Consider the following 22020-nt stretch of genomic DNA (forward strand, 5'->3'; position numbering starts at 1 on the left):
CCTTTTTTGAAAATCATACGTTAACAAAACAAAATAACCTTTAAAAAATTTATGCTTCTTTTTATCATATATCCACTTAAGCCATGCGTATTTCAGGAAAAAGTCTATTTGTGAATTCTTCACATTTTTGTGGTGGTAAGTTAAAAAGAGAATAGCTTTGCCCCCTCAAAATTTCGTGAGATGAAAAAAATATCCATGTATGTAGCAACATTCATACCTACTATTTGCACACAGTAAAAAATCTAATAAACATGAAGGAAAGAAGAAACTGTGGGGAATATGGAATGCTAAAAATGCATGCCTCTGCTAACCTCAGTTGCAAATGACATCTCCTTATTGCATCATGTTTGCAGAACAATAAACACAGGATTCATCTAGCAGCAAATCATGTCAAATGGCTAAAAAAGGACTATGAAAATGTTTAACAGTAAAATTATGATAACACTTTTAAACTAAAATTTCCTTGCATTCGAGACATTCATTCTATAAGGGTGATATTTAGCTTTGACCTTTGCATGAATTTGTCACATTATTGTGACATTAAAGCCATTCAGCATTTGGACAAAATGTGTTTTTGTTTTTAAATGTAAAATATTGCTTTAGCATATGGATGTGTCATGATGGCAGACTTTTTTTTAATTGAAGTATCTGATATACAACCTTATATTGGTTTCAAGCATACAACAAAGTGGTTCAAAAGTTACCCATTTTATTAAATCCTCATCCCCATTAGTACAGTTACTGTTTGTCAACATAGGAAGATGTTACAGAATCATTGGCTATATTTTCCATGCTGTACTACCATCCCTGTGACCAATTTATATTAATGTTGAGAATTTATGTGCCCCTTAATCCCCCTGAACCTCTCCACTCACTCACCCTAACCCCTCACCCATGTCACCACCAGTCACTTCTTAGTGTCTATGCATCTACTGCTGTTTTATTCTGTTTTACTTTGTATTTATATTCCACAAATAAGTGAAATCATATGGTATTTCTCTTTCTCCCCCTGGCTTATTTCAGAGCATAATTCCCTCTAGATCCATGCATGTTGTTGCAAATGGCAGGATTTCTTTTTTTTTTTTATGGATGAATAATATTCCATAGTGTGTATGTACCACTTCTTATCCATTCATCTATTGATGGACACTCAGGTTGCATCTGTATCTCGGCTATTGTAAGTAATGCAGCAATAAACATAGGGGTGGATATATCTTTTCGAATCAGGGATTTTGTTTTCTTCTGGTAAATTCCCAGAAGTAGAATTACTGAGTCAAATGGTATTTCTATTTTTAGTTTTTTGAGGAACTTCCATACTGCTTTCCACAGTGGCTGCACCAATTGACATTCCTACCAGTAGTATAGGAGGATTCCAATGGCAGCTTTTTATTACTGTAAACATTCTCGCACACATAGCTTTGTGCACTTGTTCAATTATTTCCTTATAATCAAGTCTTAAGCCTGGACTTGTTAGGGGCTCATTTTAACTGTTGATACATTTTGTCAAACTGCGCTTAGGACATGCTGCACCAGTTACAATCCTACTAGTGGCACCTGACAATAATCTCTTGCCCACATCCTTCCCAAGTATGGAAAGATAAGGTTCAAGGAAAAAACTGCCCAAACTCTTCCCAGGTTAGGGGGTGCCACATGAAGACAACAAAGACTTTGCAGGGAGATAACTACTTTGCCCATTGGGAGCAGGCTAAACTGGTCCCAACCTGATCCCAAAATGGGTGCAAAGGAACAAACCACACCTCATTATAATCTCATTAAAATAAAATTGTGGTTTTGCTTCCCCACCACAGGCTTTTCTGTGTGCATTTTAGGAAAAGACATGTGCACCAAGAGGAATGGGTATATAATTAGAGCGGTCAATCAAATGACCTTACCCTGTCAGTCAAAGAAGTGCCTCCTGACTAAGTCATGATAAATACACCCTTCCCTAAAAGTTCAGGGCCTTTGTCTACCTCGGCTCTGGCCTACTCCTCCCTTGGACTGTATTCAAATAAAACTTCCACTCTGCTTTGCTACTGTGTCTCTGCCTGTCAATTCTTCATTGCAGCAGGGACAAGAACCCAGGAGAACAAACTCAACCTGTAACAACAGTATTTTAGAAGCCTAAAACTTAGCTCTTGCAATAGCTAAAAAGTTCATTGGCAAGTCATATTTTAAGTTTGTGTATGTTATGCAATTTCCAAAATTTTAAATTCACGTTTATACATTTACGGTGTCCAACTTGTTGATTCAATATACTCACATATTGCAAAATGATTACCAACATAGCTAACACTTTCATCATGCCACGTAATTATCTCTTTTTTTTTTTTTGGTGATGAGATCTAGTTTCTAGGCAGAGTACTAATCATCTTAATCTATATTTAACTTGAAAATGAGAGTGTAGAATAGGTACATATTCAAACCACTATGTTATTGCTCTACCTACACATTCAAATTAGTGTCAGTTAACATAATGATCTGGAGGCTTCAATAAAAAATCTTATATTCAATAGTGGAGCAATACAAATTATTTTTAGACCACTGATCTACAAGGAGTTTTGGCTAGTGTATAGTTTTAAAGTTAATGTTAGATTCAAAATTTTATTATAATCATACTTTCTGAAATGCACAAGTTATGATGTATTTTCTCTGAGCTCATTCACTGGCTGAGTAAAATATTTCTAACAGAGCTTAGTGCACTGAATTCCAGTACAATCCAGCAGTGACATGTATTTTATCTTTCTTTTAGTCTGGACATTTTAAGATGTACTTAACATTCAAATTTTATTTGCCTTCGAAGGTTTTTTCAGGACACTTCATATGTTATAATCCTTTCCAAGTAATGTAAAAAGGTCTGGGACTCATTTTTCTGGAAGGAAAATTAAGCAAAAACATTCTCTTAAACGATTAAAGGAAACTCTTAAAGGAAAAGATTCTTCTACAATTCATAGCTCTACTAAGATCAATTTTCTTTTTTTCTATCAAAAATATGGCCAAATATTTCTAGGTCTGTGGTAATGAGCCCGACAGGAGTTGGAAAAGTCTCTGAGAGTGGTTAGACACTCAAGAGAGGAAAATGTGATTACCATAGACAGCTCCGTATCTAGGATCTTTAAAAAGTAATGTTATCAAACCCGGAACCAAGAAAATCCCATAAAATTTATTCACATCTTAGCCCCTATTTCTTTAAATTCCAAAGAAGGGTCAACAGATGAGACAATGCTCACAGAGAAAAGGGACAAAAGCACATTCTATCAATGGTTACAATTCAGAGATGGTCTCTGAGGAGACCAGTTGCTGCCAAGACCATCAACCTACTTGACCTGATGCTCTGGGGACTTTGGAGGCCCTACCTGCAACCCCACTGAGATCATGGGGGCAGGTGTGAATGAAAAAAGAAACAAGAAACACCAGAAGTTTTTTTCTTCTTCTTTAAAGCAGCAGGAAAGCAAAATCAACCTAAAATAGGAAACGTTTTGATGTTCCACAAAACACTACCTTATTTGGGAGTTGAGGGCTGAATGCAGAGCCCACATTTTCAACATTAGTTTGAGTAGGAACAATAAATATTAACCAGGGGGGTTTAGAAACAGGTAACCTGAAAACTGAATTGCATCCCAATGTCAGGATTCTGCATAAGAAACACTAAACAAGGAGCTTTAATATAAAAAAAAATTTTTTTTCAGTAAGTCAGATGAGATAGAAAGCAAAGGGTCTATCTTTCAAAGATTTTTTTTCTTTATACCAAGTTGGGCTGTTTCTTGATTTCCATGCAAAATATCAAGTTGTAATTACCAACTTTCCGGAGCTCAAAGGAAGACTCAAACTGGTGCCCAGCTGCCAGAAGGAGGACGGCATAATTAATTCCTGACTGTAGTGATGGCTCAGATTCAAATGCCTTTTTGAACCTATGAAAAAAAAAACCCGAATGTACAAGATTACTTTCTCTATCATGAAACTCTGAGTGTGCAAAAGCCTCTGTTTACATAACTCCAATGCCTGGACAAGTAAAAATATTCCACTGGCCTTTACCCCAGAATCTGGTTGTGCTATTAGTATTTAATGCTTAAGTAACTACGTATGCTTACCCTCAGCTCCGCTGCATTCCCCCACTTACCTCTCCCTCATCAAGCAGCCTCAATCTTATAAAGAATCCTCTCAACAGTCTACCAGAATGTGAGACAGAAGGTGTGTATTCACTACATGTATAAACAGTGGAAATTAAAACATGAGAACCCTGCACATATTTTTTAAAGTGGCTTTTTAAAAGCCTTAAAGAATACACAATGAGGAGGTTCATAGAGGTAACATACTAAAGTAATCAGTTCCATATGAGTGACAAAGAAATGAAATGAAGAATATCAAGTGCACTAAGAAATTAAGCAAAACAGGATTGTGCTTGTGCATACTAATTTTGCCTCAAAAAGAATAAGAACCCTTTTCTGAATATGCATGAAACTAAATATCAACCTGTGAGAACACTTCCACATTTGAAAAGACCTCAGTGTTTGTACATGACTGTATTTTCAAAGGTAACACTTCCTAGGGTCTGTTCAAGGGCTTCCTCATATACACCGTTCAACAGGGAATGACATTCACTATTATTTCATTTGGGAGTACTACGAAGAAGAAAATTGAAATAAATGCCCTAGTGACTAAGTCCAATACATCAAAATTTCTGGGATACAGAAAAATTTATACCTTTAAAACACTGTTGGAAAAGGACCAAGGTTGAAAAATCAATGCTCTAAACTTCCACCTTAAAAAGTAACAGCGCATTATCCCCAAAATAGAAGGAAGGATATAATAAAGGAAAAAGAAATCAATGAAATAGAAAGCAGATGTACAGTAAAGAAAATCAGCAGTGCCAGAAGTTGGTTCTATAAGAAGATTAATAAAATTGATAAACTCCTAGGCAGACTGTTCATCAGACAGAGAAAATGAAATAGAGAAAACAAATTACCCTTATGCTTTACTATCAGGAACAAAAAAGGGGACATTAGCACAGGTCCTATTAGCATTAAAAAAAAAGTACAAGGATACTCAGAACAACTTTGTGCCAATAAATATGTGAAATGGAACATTTTCTTTAAAATCTGTATGTAAAATATAGAAGCCCTGAAGAGTTCTTTAACTATCACAGAATTATAACAATCTGAAATTATTCTCTTTATGGTCCATCTTCCCCTATAGAATGCAGGCTCCGTAAGAGCAGGGACCTTGACGGTCCTGTTGACCCTGAATCTCAAGGGCCTGAATCATCAGCCTTGCAGGTGATCACAAAATACTTGCTGAGTGAACAAAGGCTGCATCCGCTCTTGACCAAGAACCAGCCTGAGACAAGTGATAAATACAGCAATTCATACCAGATTTAAATAATGTTTTCACATCTGTCAATGGTCTAAACCCTGACCTTGGTAAGAACATATGAGAAAAGGCTACATCCTTAGACCACATGAAATTAGTGAACTGCCTATCACCTTCACCATATTTCATTTTAATATTATTGGCATTCACTACTTAATAAAAATATCCAGAATATTGTTTACATAGCTTTCACTGTTGCCTACTTAGGATCTTACATGAGAAATTCCTTTAACTTACTGCTAGGAGAATAGTTTCCTCGAAGAAGTGGTATATGATTCCTTTTCATGCTACTACTATGAAGCTTATTGGCTTGAAGCTCATTTATATCAAGTATGTTGAACCATATTATTGACATGTTTGTATTCTCTAGTTCCTTGGGTCTAATTTTCCATATACATGTTATCACTTCATTTTTTTTTCCAAATTTTACTAGAAGTACTTTTTTTTAAATTTTATTTTGATATCATTAATGTACAATTACTTGAACAACATTATGGTTAGTAGACTCCCCCCATTATCAAGTGCCCCCCACATATCCCATTACAGTCACTGTCCATCAGCATAGTAAGATGCTATAGAATCACTACTTGTCTTCTCTGTATGTACTGCCTTTCCCGTGTCCCCACCCCTACATTATGTGTGCTAATAGTAATGCCCCATTTTCCCTCTTATCCCTCCCTTCCCACCCACCCTCCCCAGCCCCTTTCCCTTTGGTGACTGTTAGTCCATTCTTGGGTTCTGTGAACCTGCTGCTGTTTTGTTCTTCAGTTTTTGCTTTGTTGTTATACTCCACAGATAAGTGAAATCATTTGGTACTTGTCTTTCTCCGCCTGGCTTATTTCACAGAGCATAATACCCTCTAGTTCCATCCATGTTGTTGCCAATGGTAGGATTTGTTTTCTTCTTATGGATGAATAATATTCCATTGTGTATATGTACCACATCTTCTTTATCCATTCATCCACTGATGGACACTTAGGTTGCTTCCATTTCTTGGCTATTGTAAATAGTGCTGCAATAAACATAGGGGGGCATATGTCTTTTTCAAATTGGGCTGCTGAATTCTTGGTTAAATTCCTAGGGGTGGAATTCCTGGGTCAAATGGTATTTCTATTTTGAGTTTTTTGAGTAACCTCCATACTGCTTTCCACAGTGGTTGAACTAGTTTACATTGGAGATTCATAAATGACATATCTGATAAGGGGTTGACATCCAAATTACATAAAGAGCTCACGCACCTCAACAAACAAAAAGCAAATAAGTCAATTAAAAAATGGGCAGAGGAGCTAAACAGACACTTTTCCAAAGAAGAAATTCAGATGGCCAACAGGCACATGAAAATATGCTCCATATCACTAATAATCAGAGAAATGCAAATTAAAACTGCAATGAGATATCACCTCACACCAGTAAGGATCACCACCATCCAAAAGACAAACAACAAATGTTGGCAAGGATGTGGAGAATGGGGAACCCTCCTACACTGCTGGTGGGAATGTAAACTAGTTCACTTCATTTTTTTTAAGATTCAAACTTGATAAAAATACATATAGATGCTAAAATAATAAAACTATCCATTTTAGCTGAAGATGATCTATCAGTCATTTTAGGGGGTGTTTCTGTATCGAACACCTGCCAATTCCAGTGTCTTGCAACATCTGTTCATGGCACATTCCTACATCGGTTGGCTCAGTTGTGCTCAATGTTGTTTTCTCTCAGGTCCCAGCCTGAAGGAGCAGTTTTCTCCAGAAAATAGCCAAGGAAAAGTACACTTGGCACAACCAAAACACAGATTTTAAAGCTTCTGCAGATAACGAGCATTGACTAAGACACACACCCAAACCTGGAGTCATGGGGTGGGTATATATAATCTTCCTATGAACAAGGACGATGTATTTTGAATAATAATTCAACACAGGACAGATACTATTTTCTCCCAAAGAAAGCTGTGATTAACACCGAATAGTAAAAGGAACAATAACAGCTGCCTCTCATTATAAGCACCTACTAGGTACAAGGCCTTGCACGTGACACTTCAGGCGTAATATTTCTAATTCTGACAACTCTTCAAAATAGGGAGTATTGTCTAGAGTTTACTGATCAGGATAACGCGACATGGAAATATTAAGTCATGCACCCTGTTCTGCTGGATTCCAAACCTGATTTCTCTTCTCTGTATCACTCTGCCCACCTTTTGGTGTAGGTTTAAAATGTTTCTTTTTTTTTTTTAGTTCTTTTTCATTACTTTGTTTTTTTGTTTTTCTTTTTTAGTAAAAGGATGAAACCAGAGAAACAATCATGAAAATAAAAGTAGATAGAACTGCTTTCACATTAGGGGTAAAACTTGGATCCTATATGCAACAGCAACAGGTATTGATATATTCTTGGAAAGAATGGTGTTTGTCAGTAAACATATTTGACCCATCTTCTTAGACTAGAAACTAATATTTTTAAGAGACCAATATGGCAATACTGCTGAATGTGCCCATAAATAGGCACCAAAAGAGAAGTTTTATGGCAGTGAAAACTTCACAGTTGAATCAGCAAGATGATCAATGAACATGAACACTCTGTAGTCCTTACATAAAGAAATCTATAAACAATGATTAAGAGCGTACAACTATCTATAAAGATGGAGAAATAAAATGATTAGAGGTGAGGGAAACTAAATTAAAGATGACTTCAAAAGGGAAACAAATATTAAGGACCGAACCAGACATTCCCATATTAAGAGAATTCTAGTGACTATATTTGAGTAGCTGTATGAAGTTATTTATACCATTGCTGTTTTTATTCTATTTTAAGTACTAAGTATTTGTTGAAAGAGGGTAAATAATTTGTCTTCTTCAGTTCATGATTACATTGAAAAGATGCAAGTTTCTCGTTCAAGCTTTCAGAAGCAATAGAGTTTTGTTCAAGGGCTGTGTTATTAGCACGGCATTTCTCACCTAATTGCAAGCTAGCTCTCAAAGAGGTAAGTACTTGATTATGAAGTAAGTGATTAAGTCTTTAAAGACTTTGCTCACTTTTTGCATCTGTACTGAGATGTTCAACACAGTCAAGAATAAAGGAAGTATTCTTGAACTGATTATTTCTAGCTAAAGAGCCATCTACTTTCTAACAAAGAAGAAATAGAGCTCAAGTCGAGTTCTATTTAGCTGTCATTTCCCCTTTTTTGCGATATAACAGCTGTGATTCTTTCTGTGAGACATAGAAGTAATTAAATTAGAATTTCATGGTACTTTACATCTCTAGGGATATTTCTGAAATTATCACTCATAAAATAACTCTGAGGCAAAGCAGGACAGCACAGAAGAATACTAGTGCCAAATCAGTGTGCTGATATGAGCTGCAGATGAGAGGAAAACCTTCTCTTCAAATCAAACTACTGATTTGTAAGTAATCTTCAAAATAATAGAAAAGTCAGGAAGAAAATAAAAGAACCCCAGATTTTGTCTTCCTCCAGTCCTTTTACCTTTCACATACTTCTTTTCCAAAAAAAGAGAATCATGCTATTTTTTATAATCTGTTTTTTAGTTTTGATACATCATGGTACATGTTACTATTAATATTTTTTTTTATAAAACCACAGTTGTATTGTGGGAATATACTCAAAAGAATTGAAATTAGGGAACTCAAAGAGTATGCACCAATATGTATGCCATTTGTGTACATTATACCAGTGTTCACAGCAGTATTATTCATAAGACCCAAAATGTGGAAACAAACCAAATACAGTGTATACATAAAATGGAATACTATTCATCCCTAAAAAGGAAATTCTGACATATACCATATGAATGAACCTTGAGAAAAACATGCTAAATTTAGTAATCCATCACAAAACAGCAAATACCATATGACTTCATTTATATGAGTAGTCGACTTGCTAGAGACAGAGCAGAATGATGGTTGCTGAGGGCTAGGAGGAGAGGAGCATGGGAAGTTGTTAATGGGTATAGAGTTTGAGTTTTGTAAGAGAAGAGTTGTGGATGGACAGTGGTGATGGTAGCATGGCAATGTGAATGTACTTAATGTCACTGATTTGTACACTTGAAAATGGTCGAGACAGTTTTATGTACACTTTCACCACCAAATCCCCCACCCCACAATTTTGAATGAATGATATTCCATCACATAGGGATGTTATCCTTCACCTAACATTTTCCCTACTGTTGGACATACAGGTTTCTTCCAATTTTTTGTTTCCATAAAATTCAGTGTAGTGAACGTTGCTATAAATACATGTCTTTTTCTGTCTCTCCTATTTCTTTAGAACAGCTTCCAAAGGACATAACTGGATTGAAGAACACGAATTATTTCAAGGTTCCTGATGCATAATGCCCAACTGCTTTCCAGAAAGGTCGAATCCACATGTCGATGAGCAGTGTATGAGGGAGACTTTTACACTGCATCCATGCCAAAATGAAGTATTCTCATCTCTCTTCATTTTTGCCACATGACTAACAAGAAAGAATAGCTCATGATTTTAATATGTACTCACTGGATTACCCCTGAGAGTGAATGGTTTTCATGGTTATGACCAATCTAAAGTTACCCTTCCAATAACTGCCAATTCTCTTCAAATTAAAATGCAAAACCCATATGCCAAGAAGGTTGGGAAGATGGGAAGAGACACATTTGGGAAAGCTCTTAAGGGGAATTTGAGGAGTGTCAGTGTTTAAACTTAACCTTCATGGATATGAAGAACAGTGAAGATTTAGGGGGGGGAGGAAGTGATAGCAAAATATGGGGGAAATCTAAACATTTCATAAACATGGAATAGTTATATTATCAATCATGGTTAATCTGTTCAATAACATGGATCCACAGGAACAAAGAACTCTGCATTGTCAAAAAACTTCCCCACGCCAGTTCTAATGTTCACCCAGGCTTGGAAATGATGGCTTTGTTCCCTATTCTTCCATATTCTCCTTCCTTTTCAGCATAATGCCTGGAAAACATCTAGCTCTCTCACTCATTCCTTTAGCAAGGGGGTTACATGAAATAAGCCTTAGTTGCTCTCCTTAGGTGCCCAATATTTGTTAGCCAAAATTAGGAAGCCTCCACAGTGACATGCTGAATATTATCATTCTTGGATTTTGATTCAGTCAGGTTATAACAGAGCTTCATCCAATCGATCATTTACTGAAGGCTGTATTAAATCAAGGTCAAGGCACAAGACCAATGTACCAGGATGCTGTTTACAAAGCAGCTGTGGGCACACTGTGGGGTTTACCTAAGTTCTCAACTGTGGAACTGCTAGTCCCTTAGGAGCCACCTGCAGGTGGACACCAATGAGCTGGTGTCACACTGAGTTACCAAAAACTGTTCTGGCTTTGTGTTCTAAAAATAACAATCATCCAAAATTTGGCAATGCATCTAATAGACACAATAAAGAACTACACAAAAATGACTGTGAGATAAAATTCTGGGTGAGGGGTCATGAGGAGGGTAGTGGAAACAGATAATACAAAGAAAGCTATGTCAAAGATAAGAAAAACGAAGAAGGGATAATCTGGCAAATGGAAAATAGACATTGGTCTTTATTTGTATGTCAATTGGCTTGTTACATAACTCTTCCAAAGTAAAGCCAACCCCATTAATAATGTAAAAACCAAATTGCTATTAGGCACACACTACTGTTTGAATAGCACTGTCACTGACGTAAAAGAAAATTAATTGATAAGGCCAGGCTGTTTGGTTGTTTCCAAGTTACTATGAAAAAATGACCATATTAATGCTTAAAACAGAATTAATGCTTTTAATTTCCTGGCTACGGATCTTTTTTAGCATTAGAACAAGAGAGACATGACTATGCTAATACAGGGCAAGCACCTAATTTCCTTTAAAAGTTCTGAAAATGGCATCACATCTCCCCTTAAGGAGAATACTATCTCTCTAAAACCGAGTATGACTTTATGCAGTCACTGCCTATCTTACATGATCCCACAGCAGGTGTGGTATATGGAATTCAAACAAGGTCTGTGCACAAAGTACACAGGCTCCACAACTTTCCCCTCATTAGCTAAAATGTTCAGTTAGATTCAGAATGAAGAGAAAGAAGACTCTTGGGAATATTTTAGGAGAATGGAAATTCAGTCCATATCCATTTTGAACATGGATAAATATAACAATATATAAATAAATATAAAATATTTGCACATAATATATATTAAGGGTATAACACTAACTGCCTATAAAATTCCAGGACTTTAACATAGATTGCTTCATTGAATTCTTGAAACAAAGCACTCATTCCTTGTAAAGTGGTAAATTTAAATCAGCCGTAATAAGCCCATCCTCCTGGTCAGTGATTTGTATAGTACCTGGCAGATGATGAAATACTAGAAGGAGAGTGAAATGCAAGTAAAGTCAGAGATAGGTTTTTATGAGTGTGTTTTCTCAGCCCTATCAAAAAAATGGCCTCCTCTCCTCTCCAGAATTTGGTGTAGCTAAATTGGACTGATTCCTGGAATGGCTGCAGCCACTTTGCACCAAGCGAGCCTGAGGACAGAGCCATACACAGCAATGAGGGAACAGACCTGGTTGACATTTTTAAGCTGCTGACCCAACCTACAGCAGACCCAGCCCTATTTCTGGACTTCATGTTTAAGAAGATACATTTTCTTCTTGTTTAAGCCCACTGAAGTAAGTACCTGTTGGGTGCTATGTGTATTTTAACTCATGTAGGTAAGTGTTTTCCTTATTTTTTAAATAAGAAAACTGAATTTTCTAAAGGATAAGTAATTTGCCTAGGATTACACTTTTTCCTAGCACTGAGTCAACATTTATCACATGACAGTCTCCCAGAAGTCCATGTTTTTTCAACAACACAGTATAGACATTCCTGGAAGTGTCTGTTCCTGGAAATTCCAGGAAAGAGAGTCTAGGAAAAAACAACACTGGATCTGAAGAACACAGATGTGCAGTTTTATTAATCACAGGGCAACAAGAAATTCACTTAAGTTCTTTGACTTTCGATTACCTCAGTTGTAAAATGGGAAGAAAAATGTCAGCCTAGCTTACTTTACAAGGTGTTTGTAAGACTCCAACAGTTCATAAATAACATAATGAGAAACTTTGTATGAACTCTGAAGCTTAAGGGATTATTATTTCTATCTACTGAACAAATATTCCATATAACAAGGTGTTCTAAGTAAGTGGTGCTGCCTATGAATTCAGCATAACTATTTCATGGCTATTTCTCTTTAAGATTAGATTAAAAGAGAAGCTGTGGAGATGAATTGGTAATGAACTTTCCATAGCCCTCCATCCAAGCCATGGCCCATGATATTTCCTTGGGTCATTCCAATTAAGTCTGTCATTTCAGAAACTCAATGACCTTTCTTTAGGATGTAAGTCTAGACTCTTGGGTCACAACATTTCACACTTGGAAAGCTGGATATCCTACCAGCCCTGTTTGCTCATCTTGCTCTTTATTCTACAGCAGCCCCCAAAATCCTCTAACCAGCCCTTGTGACAGGTACTAGTGCTGCTTTATTTAACTTATATTTAATTTTATATTGAACAGCTCTGATAATATGCTATAACCTTTTAATAACTAAAAACTAAACTTAGTTTAATTACCTAAAGATCAAAAAGGCATTTTTCATACCTTAACTTGGATTATAAAAATTTAAACATAAAAAAACAGCATTATTTCAGCCATCTGAAAGAGCTTCAGTGAAGAAAAATAACTAAGGAAATTAGTAATGAAGAACATCAAATATTAGAGAACTAATCTTTTTTTATACTTACTCAGCAGGGTATGTTCATTCAAACTACTCAACCTCTGTCCCAGATAAGAGTCAACAACCAAAGTTTGTTCTAACAACATATCACAATAATGCAAACATAAAAATTCTAAACCATGAGCTTTTTTATTTTCTATTTTCACATTCTGAACCCCCAAGTAAACTTCTCAGAAAAAAGACCTACATTAGAGAGTCTCCCTAGAAGTACAAGGGTGCCTTGGCACAGTACTTAGATACAATGCCCAGAGAGATGTGTAAAACATTCTCTTATTATGGGGTGGGAAAAATGAACTCATTAAAGATGTTAAAAAGAGGAACTGCAAGAAAGAGTTCTTTGAGCCATTGTAATAACTGCTTGGGGCTCTTTTTCTATTGAGTTCAAACTCTCAACCTTAATCATTTCCATGGTTAGTTGATTACTGTCTATTCAAGTCAACAGAAAATGATTCAGACAATGGAAAGTGTCCATAGATGAAGCCTGAGGGACTGACTACCTGCCACAACATCCCTCTCCTTATTCTAACACCGGCAAATGACGAGTAAAAACTCAGAGGATTATGGCTTGGAAAAGATTAGTTGAAACATCCTTGTGGGACTCATGACTCAAGAATGCATAATCCTGGGTAAATCTGGCCAGATACCTAATAACCTCAGTGACATCCTCTTGTGTTAGCACCTTGAGGTGCTTTTACTTCTCAGCTCTAACAGAGAGGGGTTTAGAGACCATGCCAATACACCAACACGAATGAGTGTGTTTGCAGCATACAGGAGTTGGATCAAAACGCGAAGAAATACCAAATTGGCTTTACAGTGCTGAAGACAAGGAAAAACACCCATTTTTAAATGGTGAGGGGGCACTTCTTGGTGATCCTTTGGACAAATGGATATAATGACAATAACGGCAGGTATGTATAGGTAATTAACAGCAAAAGTGACATTCTTATTTTACTAAATATCAGCGAATGACACACACAAGATCAACTCCTAAAGATTCTCCCATTAAAAGGCTTTGAGCTCCAATGACCTTCCCTTCTAGTTCTTACTAGAAAATCAATTGCTGGCTTAAAATGAAATCATAAAAATTCTGACATCTTCAATCTGACCTGAAGACCTTGAACACAAAGCTCTTTCAAGAGACAGTTAATGATCCTCAACTAAATAGGAACCATAAAAAAAGGAACCAGAATCTGGAAGTATAGAAAGTTAAACCAAAAACACAACAGGAAAAGCCTCTGCTCCTTTACTGAACTTTATGTGACCCTGAAAGCTCTCAGTAGTCTAAACTGCTTGGTTTTCAAATGGGGAAACACTTCTATTTTACTCCTGTGCTTGATGCACACTATCTTATCTTCATAGGAGATGTTTTCCTTTAGAATTCACTGACCATGAAAATCAAGCTTTTAAATATTACCTATGCATGTCTTTATCACTACAATATCAAAGCATTTATACTCACACGATGTTTCCGAATATCACATTCTAATTTTCCTACAACTAAAAATTTTCTTAAAGTGTAAATCTTCTGGTAATAGCAAGGCTACATAGCAACGTTCCTCTATTATAAGAGCAGAAAAAAAAATAAGTTTACAGTTAAGACAACTGTAAAACTCTTTGGATTGTAGTAAAAATTTATAATACAAATTTAAAACCAAAGCTTTCCATGAGGATCTAGGAAATCACTGTCCCCAAATCTCTTCACTGGTTATAACCCATTATTCCAGTTTCAGTCCTGCTAAATTAAACTGCTAAAGTGATACAAGATTTTGAAAAGTTAAGATTTCTGTTCTTTTTTTATATCGTTAATGTACAATTACTTGAACAACATTATGATTACCAGACTCCCCTATTATCAAGTCCCCCACACATACCCCATTACAGTCACTGTACATCAGCATAGTAAGATGCCATAGAATCATTACTTGTCTTCTCTGTAAATACTGACTTCCCCATGTCCCCAACCCCTTCATTACGTGTACTAATCATAATGCCCCGTTTTCCACCACATCCCTCCCGCCCCACCTATCCTCCCCAGTTCCTTTCCCTTTGGTAACTGTTAGTCCATTCCTGGGTTCTGTGAGTCTGCTGCTGTTTTGTTCCTTCAGTTTTTCTATGTTGTTATACTCCACAGATGAGTGAAATCATTTGATACTTGTCTTTCTCCACCTGGCTTATTTCACTGAGCATAATACCCTTTAGCTCCATCCATGTTGCTGCAAATAGTATTTGTTCTCTTCTTATGGCTGAATAATATTCCACTGTGTATATGTACCACATCTTCTTTATCCACTCATCTACTGATGGACACTTAGGTTGCTTCCATTTCTTGGCTATTGTAAACAATGCTGCGATAAACATAGGAGTGCATCTATCTTTTTCAAACTGGGCAGCTGTATTCTTAGGGTAAATTCCTAGGAGTGAATTCCTGGGTCAAATGGTATTTCTATTTTGAGCTTTTTGAGGAACCTCCATACTGCTTTCCACAATGGTTGAACTAATTTACATTCCCATCAGCAGTGTAGGAGGGTTCTACTTTCTCCACATCCTTGCCAACATTTGCTGTTGTTTGTGTTTTGGATGGTGGCCATCCTAACTGGTGTAAGGTGATATTGTGATTTTAATTTTCATTTCCCTGATGATTAGTGATATGGAGCATCTTTTCATGTGTCTCTTGGCCATCTGAATTTCTTCTTTGGAGAAGTGTCTGTTCAAATCCTGTGCCTATTTTTTTATTGGATTATTTGCTTTTTGTTTGTTGAGGTGTGTGAGCTCTTCTATCTGGATGTCAACCTTTTATTGGATCTGTCATACTGTAGGATGCCTTTTTGTTCTATTAGTGGTGCCCTTTGCTGTACAGAATCTTTTCAGCTTAATATAGTCTCACTTGTTCATTTTTGCTTTTGTTTCCCTTGCCCGGGAGACATGTTCATGAAGAAGTTGCTCATGTTTATGTTCAAGAGATTTTTGTGTGTATTTTTTTTCTAAGGGTTTTATGGTTTCATGACTTACATTCAGGTTTTTGATCCACTTTGAGTTTACTTTTGAGTATAGGGTTTGACAATAATCCAGTTTCTTTCTCTTACATGTAGCTCTCCAGTTTTGCCAACACCAGCTGTTGAAGAAGCTGTCATTTCCCCACTGTATATCCATGGCTCCGTTATCATATATTAGTTGACCATATATGCTTGGGTTTGTATCTGGACTCTCTACTCTGTACCACTGGTCTATGGGTCTGTTCTTGTGCCAGTACCAAATTGTCTTGATTACTGTGGCTTTGTAGTTGAACTTGAAGTCAGGGAGCATAATTCTCCCTGCTTTATTCTTCCTTCTCAGTATTGCTTTGACTATTCGGGGTCTTTGGTGTTTCCATATGAATTTTTGAACTATTTGTTCCAGTTTGTTGAAGAATGTTGCTGGTAATTTGATAGGGATTGCGTTGAATCTGTAGATTGCTTTAGGCAGGATGGCCATATTGACAATATTAATTCTTCCTAGCCAACAGCATGGGGTGAATTTCCATTTATTAGTGTCCTCTTTAATTTCTTTTAAGACTGTCCTGTAGTTTTCAGGGTATAGGTATTTCACTTCCTAGGTTAGGTTTATTCCTAGGTATTTTATTCTTTTTGATGCAATTGTGAATGGAATTGTTTTCCTGATTTCTCTTTCTGCTAGTTCATCTCTGGTGTATAGGAATTTAACAGATTCCTGTGTATTAATTTTGTATCCCGCAACTTTGCTGAATTCAGATATTAGATCTAGTAGTTTTGGAGTGGATTCCTTAGGGTTTTTATGTACAATATCATGTCATCTGCAAACAGGGACAGTTTGACTTCTTCCTTGCCAATCTGAATGCCTTTTATTTCTTTGTGTTCTGATTGCCATGGCTAGGACCTCCAGAACTATGTTGAATAAAAGTGGGAAGAGTGGGCATCCTTGTCTTGTTCCTGATTTTAGAGGAAAAGCTTTCAGCTTTTTGCTGTTAAGTATAATGTTGGCTGTGGGTTTGTCATATATGGCCTTTATTATGTTGAGGTACTTGCCCTCTCTACCCATTTTGTTGACATTTTTTATCATGAATGGATGTTGAATTTTGTCAAATGCTTTTTCAGCATCTATGGAGATGATCATGTGGTTTTTGTCCTTCTTTTTGTTGATGTGGTGGATGATGCTGATGGATTTTTGAATGTTGTATCATCCTTGCATCCCTGGGATGAATTCCACTTGATCATGATGGATAATCTTTTTGACATATTTTTTAATTCAGTTTACTAATATTTTGTTGATTAATTTTGCATCTATGTTCATCAGGGATATTGGTCTGTAATTTTCTTCTTTTGTGGTGTCTTTGCCTGGTTTTAGTATTAGACTGATGTTGGCCTCATAGAATGAGTTTGGGAGTATTCCCTCCTCTTCTACTTTTTGGAAAACTTTAAGGAGGATGGGTATTAGGTCTTCACTAAATGTTTGATAAAACTCAGCAGTGAAACCATCTAGTCTATGTGTTTTGTTCTTAGGTAGGTTTTTGATTACCAATTCAATTTCTTTGCTGGTGATTGGTCTATTCAGATTTTCTGTTTCTTCCTGGTTCAGCTTTGGAAGGTTGTATTTTTCTAGAAAGTTGTCCATTTCTTCTAGGTTATCCAGTTTGTTACCATATAATTTTACATAGTATTATCTCATAATTCTTTGTATTTCTGTGGTATGTGTAGTGATTATTCCTTTTTTCCTTTCTCATTTGATTCTGTTTATGTGTGTAGACTCTCTTTTTTTCTTGATTACTCTCGCTTGTGCTTTATCTATTTTGTTTATTTTCTCGAAGAACCAGCTCCTGCTTTCATTGATTCTTTCTATTCTTTTATTCTTCTCTATTTTATTTATTTCTGCTTTAATCTTTATTATGTCCCTCCTTCTACTGACTTTGGGCCTCATTTGTTCTTCCTATTCTAGTTTCATTAATTGTGAGTTTAGACTGTTCATTTGGGATTGTTATTCTTTCCTAAAGTACACCTGTATTGCAATAGATTTCCCTCTTAGCATGGCCTTCACTGTGTCCCACAGATTTTGTGTTGTTGAATTATTATTGTCATTTGTCTCCATATATTGCTTGATCTCTGTTTTTATTTGGTCATTGATCCATTGATTATTTAGGAGCATATTTTTAAGCTTCCATGTGTTTGTGGGCTTTTTTGTTTTCTTTATGTAATTTATTTCTAGTTTCATACCTTTGTGATCTGACAAGCTGATTGGTATAATTTCAATCTTTTTGAATTTACTGAGGCTCTTTTTGTCACCTAGTATGTGGTCTATTCTTGTAAATGTTCCATGTGCACTTGAGAAGAATGTGTATCCTGTTGCTTTTGGATGGAGTGTTCTGTAGATGTCTGTTATATCCATCTGTTCTAATATGTTGTTCAGTGCCTCTGTCTCTTTACTTTTTTTCTGTCTGGTTGATCTGTCCTTTGGAGTGACTGGTGTGTTGAAGTCTCCTAAAATGAATGCATTGCATTCTATTTCCCCCTTTAATTCTGTTCGTAGTTGTTTCACATATGTAGGTGATCCTGTGTTGGGATATTTCACATATGTAGGTGATCCTGTGTTGGGATCGCATAGATATTTATAATAGTTATGTCCTCTTTTTGGACGGACCTCTTTATCATTATGTAATGTTCTTCTTTGTCTCTTGTGACTTTCTTTATTTTGAAGTCTATTTTGTCTGATACAAGTACTGCAACTCCTGCTTTTTTCTTCCTGTTAGTTGCATGAAATATCTTTTCCATCCCTTTACTTTCAGTCTGTGTATGTCTTTGAGTTTGAAGTGAGTCTCTTGTAGGCAGTATATATCTTGTTTCTTAATCCATTCAGTAATTCTATGTCTTTTGATTGGTGCATTCAGACCATTTACATTTAGGGTGGTTATCAACATGTATGTACTTACTGCCATTGCAGGCTTTAGATTCATGGTTACCAAAGGTTCAAGGGTAATTCCCTTACTATCTAACAGTCTAATTTAACTCACTTCGTGTGCTGTTACAAACACAACCTAAAGGATCCTCTTTTTTTTTCTTTCCTTCTTTTTCTTCCTCCTCCATTCTTTGTATGTTATGAATCATATTCTGTGCTCTTTGTCTATCCCTTGGGTGATATCTATTTTGCTTTAGGAATACTTCCATCTATTGGAGTCCTTCCAAAATGCACTGTAGAGGTGGTTTGTGGAAGGTAAATTCTCTCAACTTTTTCTTATCTGAAAATTGTTTAATCCCTCCATCAAATTTAAATGATAACCTTGCCAGGTATAGTATTTTTGGTTCAAGGCCCTTCTGTTCCATTGCATTAAATATATCGTGCCAAATATATCAAGGTTTCTATTGAGAAGTCTGATGATAGCCTGATGGATTTTATGTGATCTTTTTTCTCTCTCTAGCTGCTTTTAAAAGTCTGTATTTATCCTTGATCTTTGTCATTTTAATTATTATATGTCTTGATGTTGTCTTCCTTAGGTCCCTTGTGTTGGGAGATCTGTGCACCTCCACGGCCTGAGAGACTATCTCCTTCCCCAGATTGGGGAAGTTTTCAGTAATAACCTCCTCAGTGACACTTTCTATCCCTTTTTCTCTCTTCTTCTTCTGGTACCCCTATAATATGAATATCGTTCCTTTTGGATCGGTCACATGGTTCTCTCAATATTCTTTCATTCTTAGAGATTCTTTTTCTCTTTGTGCCTCAGCTTCTTTGTATTCCTCTTCTCTAATTTCTATTCCATGTACCGTCTCTTCTACTACATCGAATCTGCTTTTAAATCCCTCCATTGTATGTTTCATTTCAGACATGGAATTTCTTAATGATTGAATCTCCGACTTAAATTCGTTCCTGAGTTCTTGAATATTTTTCTGTACCTCCATAAGCATGTTTATGATTTTTATTTTGAACTCTCTTTCAGGCAGATTGGTGAGTTCAGTTTCATTGGCCCTTTTTCTGGGGTTTGTGAGATTTTGGTCTGAACCATGTTCTTTTGACGTTTCATATTTCTGGCTACTAGTGCCCAGAAGCTCCAGTCTCTGGAGCTGCTCAGCCCCTAGAGTGAGGCTGGGGATCACAGGAGAGTGGTGCTGGTGCCTGGGGGGAGGAAAGATCTGTTTCCTGATTCCTGTCTGCAGTGCCTGTCTCAAGTGTCAGAGCCAGTGGGCCAAGCGCACAGGTGTAAGCCTCTCTGCTTTGCGTCTATAGCTGTTGTAGGCTGAGCCTCCTTCTGGCTTGTCTGATGCTAGCACAGTGATTGCCGGTTTGCGAACCAGTGCTGGCAGGCCAGGAGGAAGGCACAGCAGGCTGCGTGTCAGAGTAGGGGGCCTCAGAGCTGAGTAGGCAGACAGGGGAATGGGGTGTCTGAAGCTCCTCAAAGTTCCCAACCAGCTGGGCAGAGAGCGGCCAGACAACCTTGTCCAGCTCTCCTCTCACCACACAGTATAAGTTTCTGCTCCCAAAGCAGACCTCAAGGCTTGGTGTTCAGTAGTTCTAGGCTTCTACTCCCTCCCCCACTCCATTTCTCTTCCTCCCACCAGTGAGCTGGGGTAGGGGAAGGGCTTGGGTACAAAGGCTTTTGTACATTACCCTGTGTTCGTGAGGTCTGCTCTGTTCATGAGGTCTGCATGCAGTCTGGTTCAGCCTTCTTTCTTGTTGCTGTTTTAGGGTTAGTTGTAGCAATTAACTATATTTTCATACTATTTGTGGTTTTGGGAGGAATTCTCCATCTCACCTCTCATGCTGCCATCTTGAATCCCAACATTTCTGTTTTGCAACTTAAAAAATTTCATGGCTGTCATTGAGGAACTCCCGAACTAAGTCAACTTCCTTTATTATTATTTGTTTAAGTCCGGAAGCTAGGAATGTTTTTAGGAATATTAAGAAGTACGAAGAATAATATAAGCAAGGCTTCCACATACCCACCACTTAGCTAAAGAAATAAAATGTTTTAAATATTCTTGTAGCTGCATGTGAATCACTCCATGATCCCGTTCTACTCCTTCTTCCCCACTGGTACCATTATAGTGAATTGGGAATTAGGATGCACATTCATGCATCTATGCCTTCATTAGATGTGTATGATTGTTTTTAAAGTTTCTATAAACAATTTTGTACTCTCTGTATCCTGACATTGGCTCATTTTGCTCAACTTTTTTTTTAAGGATTTTTTTTTATGTTGAAATTTATGTAGAGAAGCCTCTAGAGTTTCTTTATGGTACATAACTAGGAGTAGATCTGCTATTTCTAGGGTATGTTAGCTGTCAACTTTCCCTGATAATGCCAAAATCTTTTCAAAATTGTCCACCACAACCAGGAAAGGATTAGGACTCCCATTTCTCTAACATTCCTGCCAACAATTGATATTCTCAAATTTAGAAATTTTTGTTTATCTAAATAGTATAAAATGGCATAAGAGCCTTTTTATATGTTTTTAAAGTATACTTACTGACCATTTGTGATTCCTCTTTTGTGAAGGGACTGTTATATCCTATGCTCATTTTAAATCTTTTTTTCTTAAATATTTTTAATAGTTACTTATATATACTGAATACAAATCCTATATTGGTCATATGGATTGTTTCATTTGTAGTTTATTTTTTCACTTTGTTGATGATATCATTTGCTTTTATTGATATATTTGACATTTCTAGTGCTCTGAATTCCCTCCTGCAGACCCAAGTTCCCATTAGGCATCACTTTCATTCAACCTAAAAATCTTCTTTTAACATTTCTTGTAGTAAAGTTCTGCTGGCAAAATTATCTCAGTCTGGTTTTTTTTTAAAATGTCTTTATTTTACCTCATTTTTGAAAGATACTATCCCTGGATATAGAATTTTTGGTTTACTGTTTTTTTCTTAAAGCACTTTAAAGATGCTATTCC

General features: G+C 36.6%; 1 protein-coding gene across 4 annotated transcripts in view; it reads right to left on the minus strand.

Annotated features, from left to right (window-relative positions):
* The window catches only part of MAP3K5 (mitogen-activated protein kinase kinase kinase 5), a 208858-nt gene that overhangs the window by 82720 nt on the left and 104118 nt on the right, over positions 1-22020 (minus strand). For all 4 annotated transcript variants that reach the window (XM_036994706.2, XM_036994714.2, XM_036994708.2 and 1 more), the window contains one exon: positions 3796-3908. In XM_036994706.2, the coding sequence (XP_036850601.1) occupies positions 3796-3908 (113 nt within the window). The remainder of the gene's footprint in view (positions 1-3795; positions 3909-22020) is intronic.

The sequence above is a fragment of the Manis javanica genome, chromosome 13 (assembly GCF_040802235.1).
Source record: "Manis javanica isolate MJ-LG chromosome 13, MJ_LKY, whole genome shotgun sequence".
Classification (NCBI taxonomy): Eukaryota; Metazoa; Chordata; class Mammalia; order Pholidota; family Manidae; genus Manis; species Manis javanica.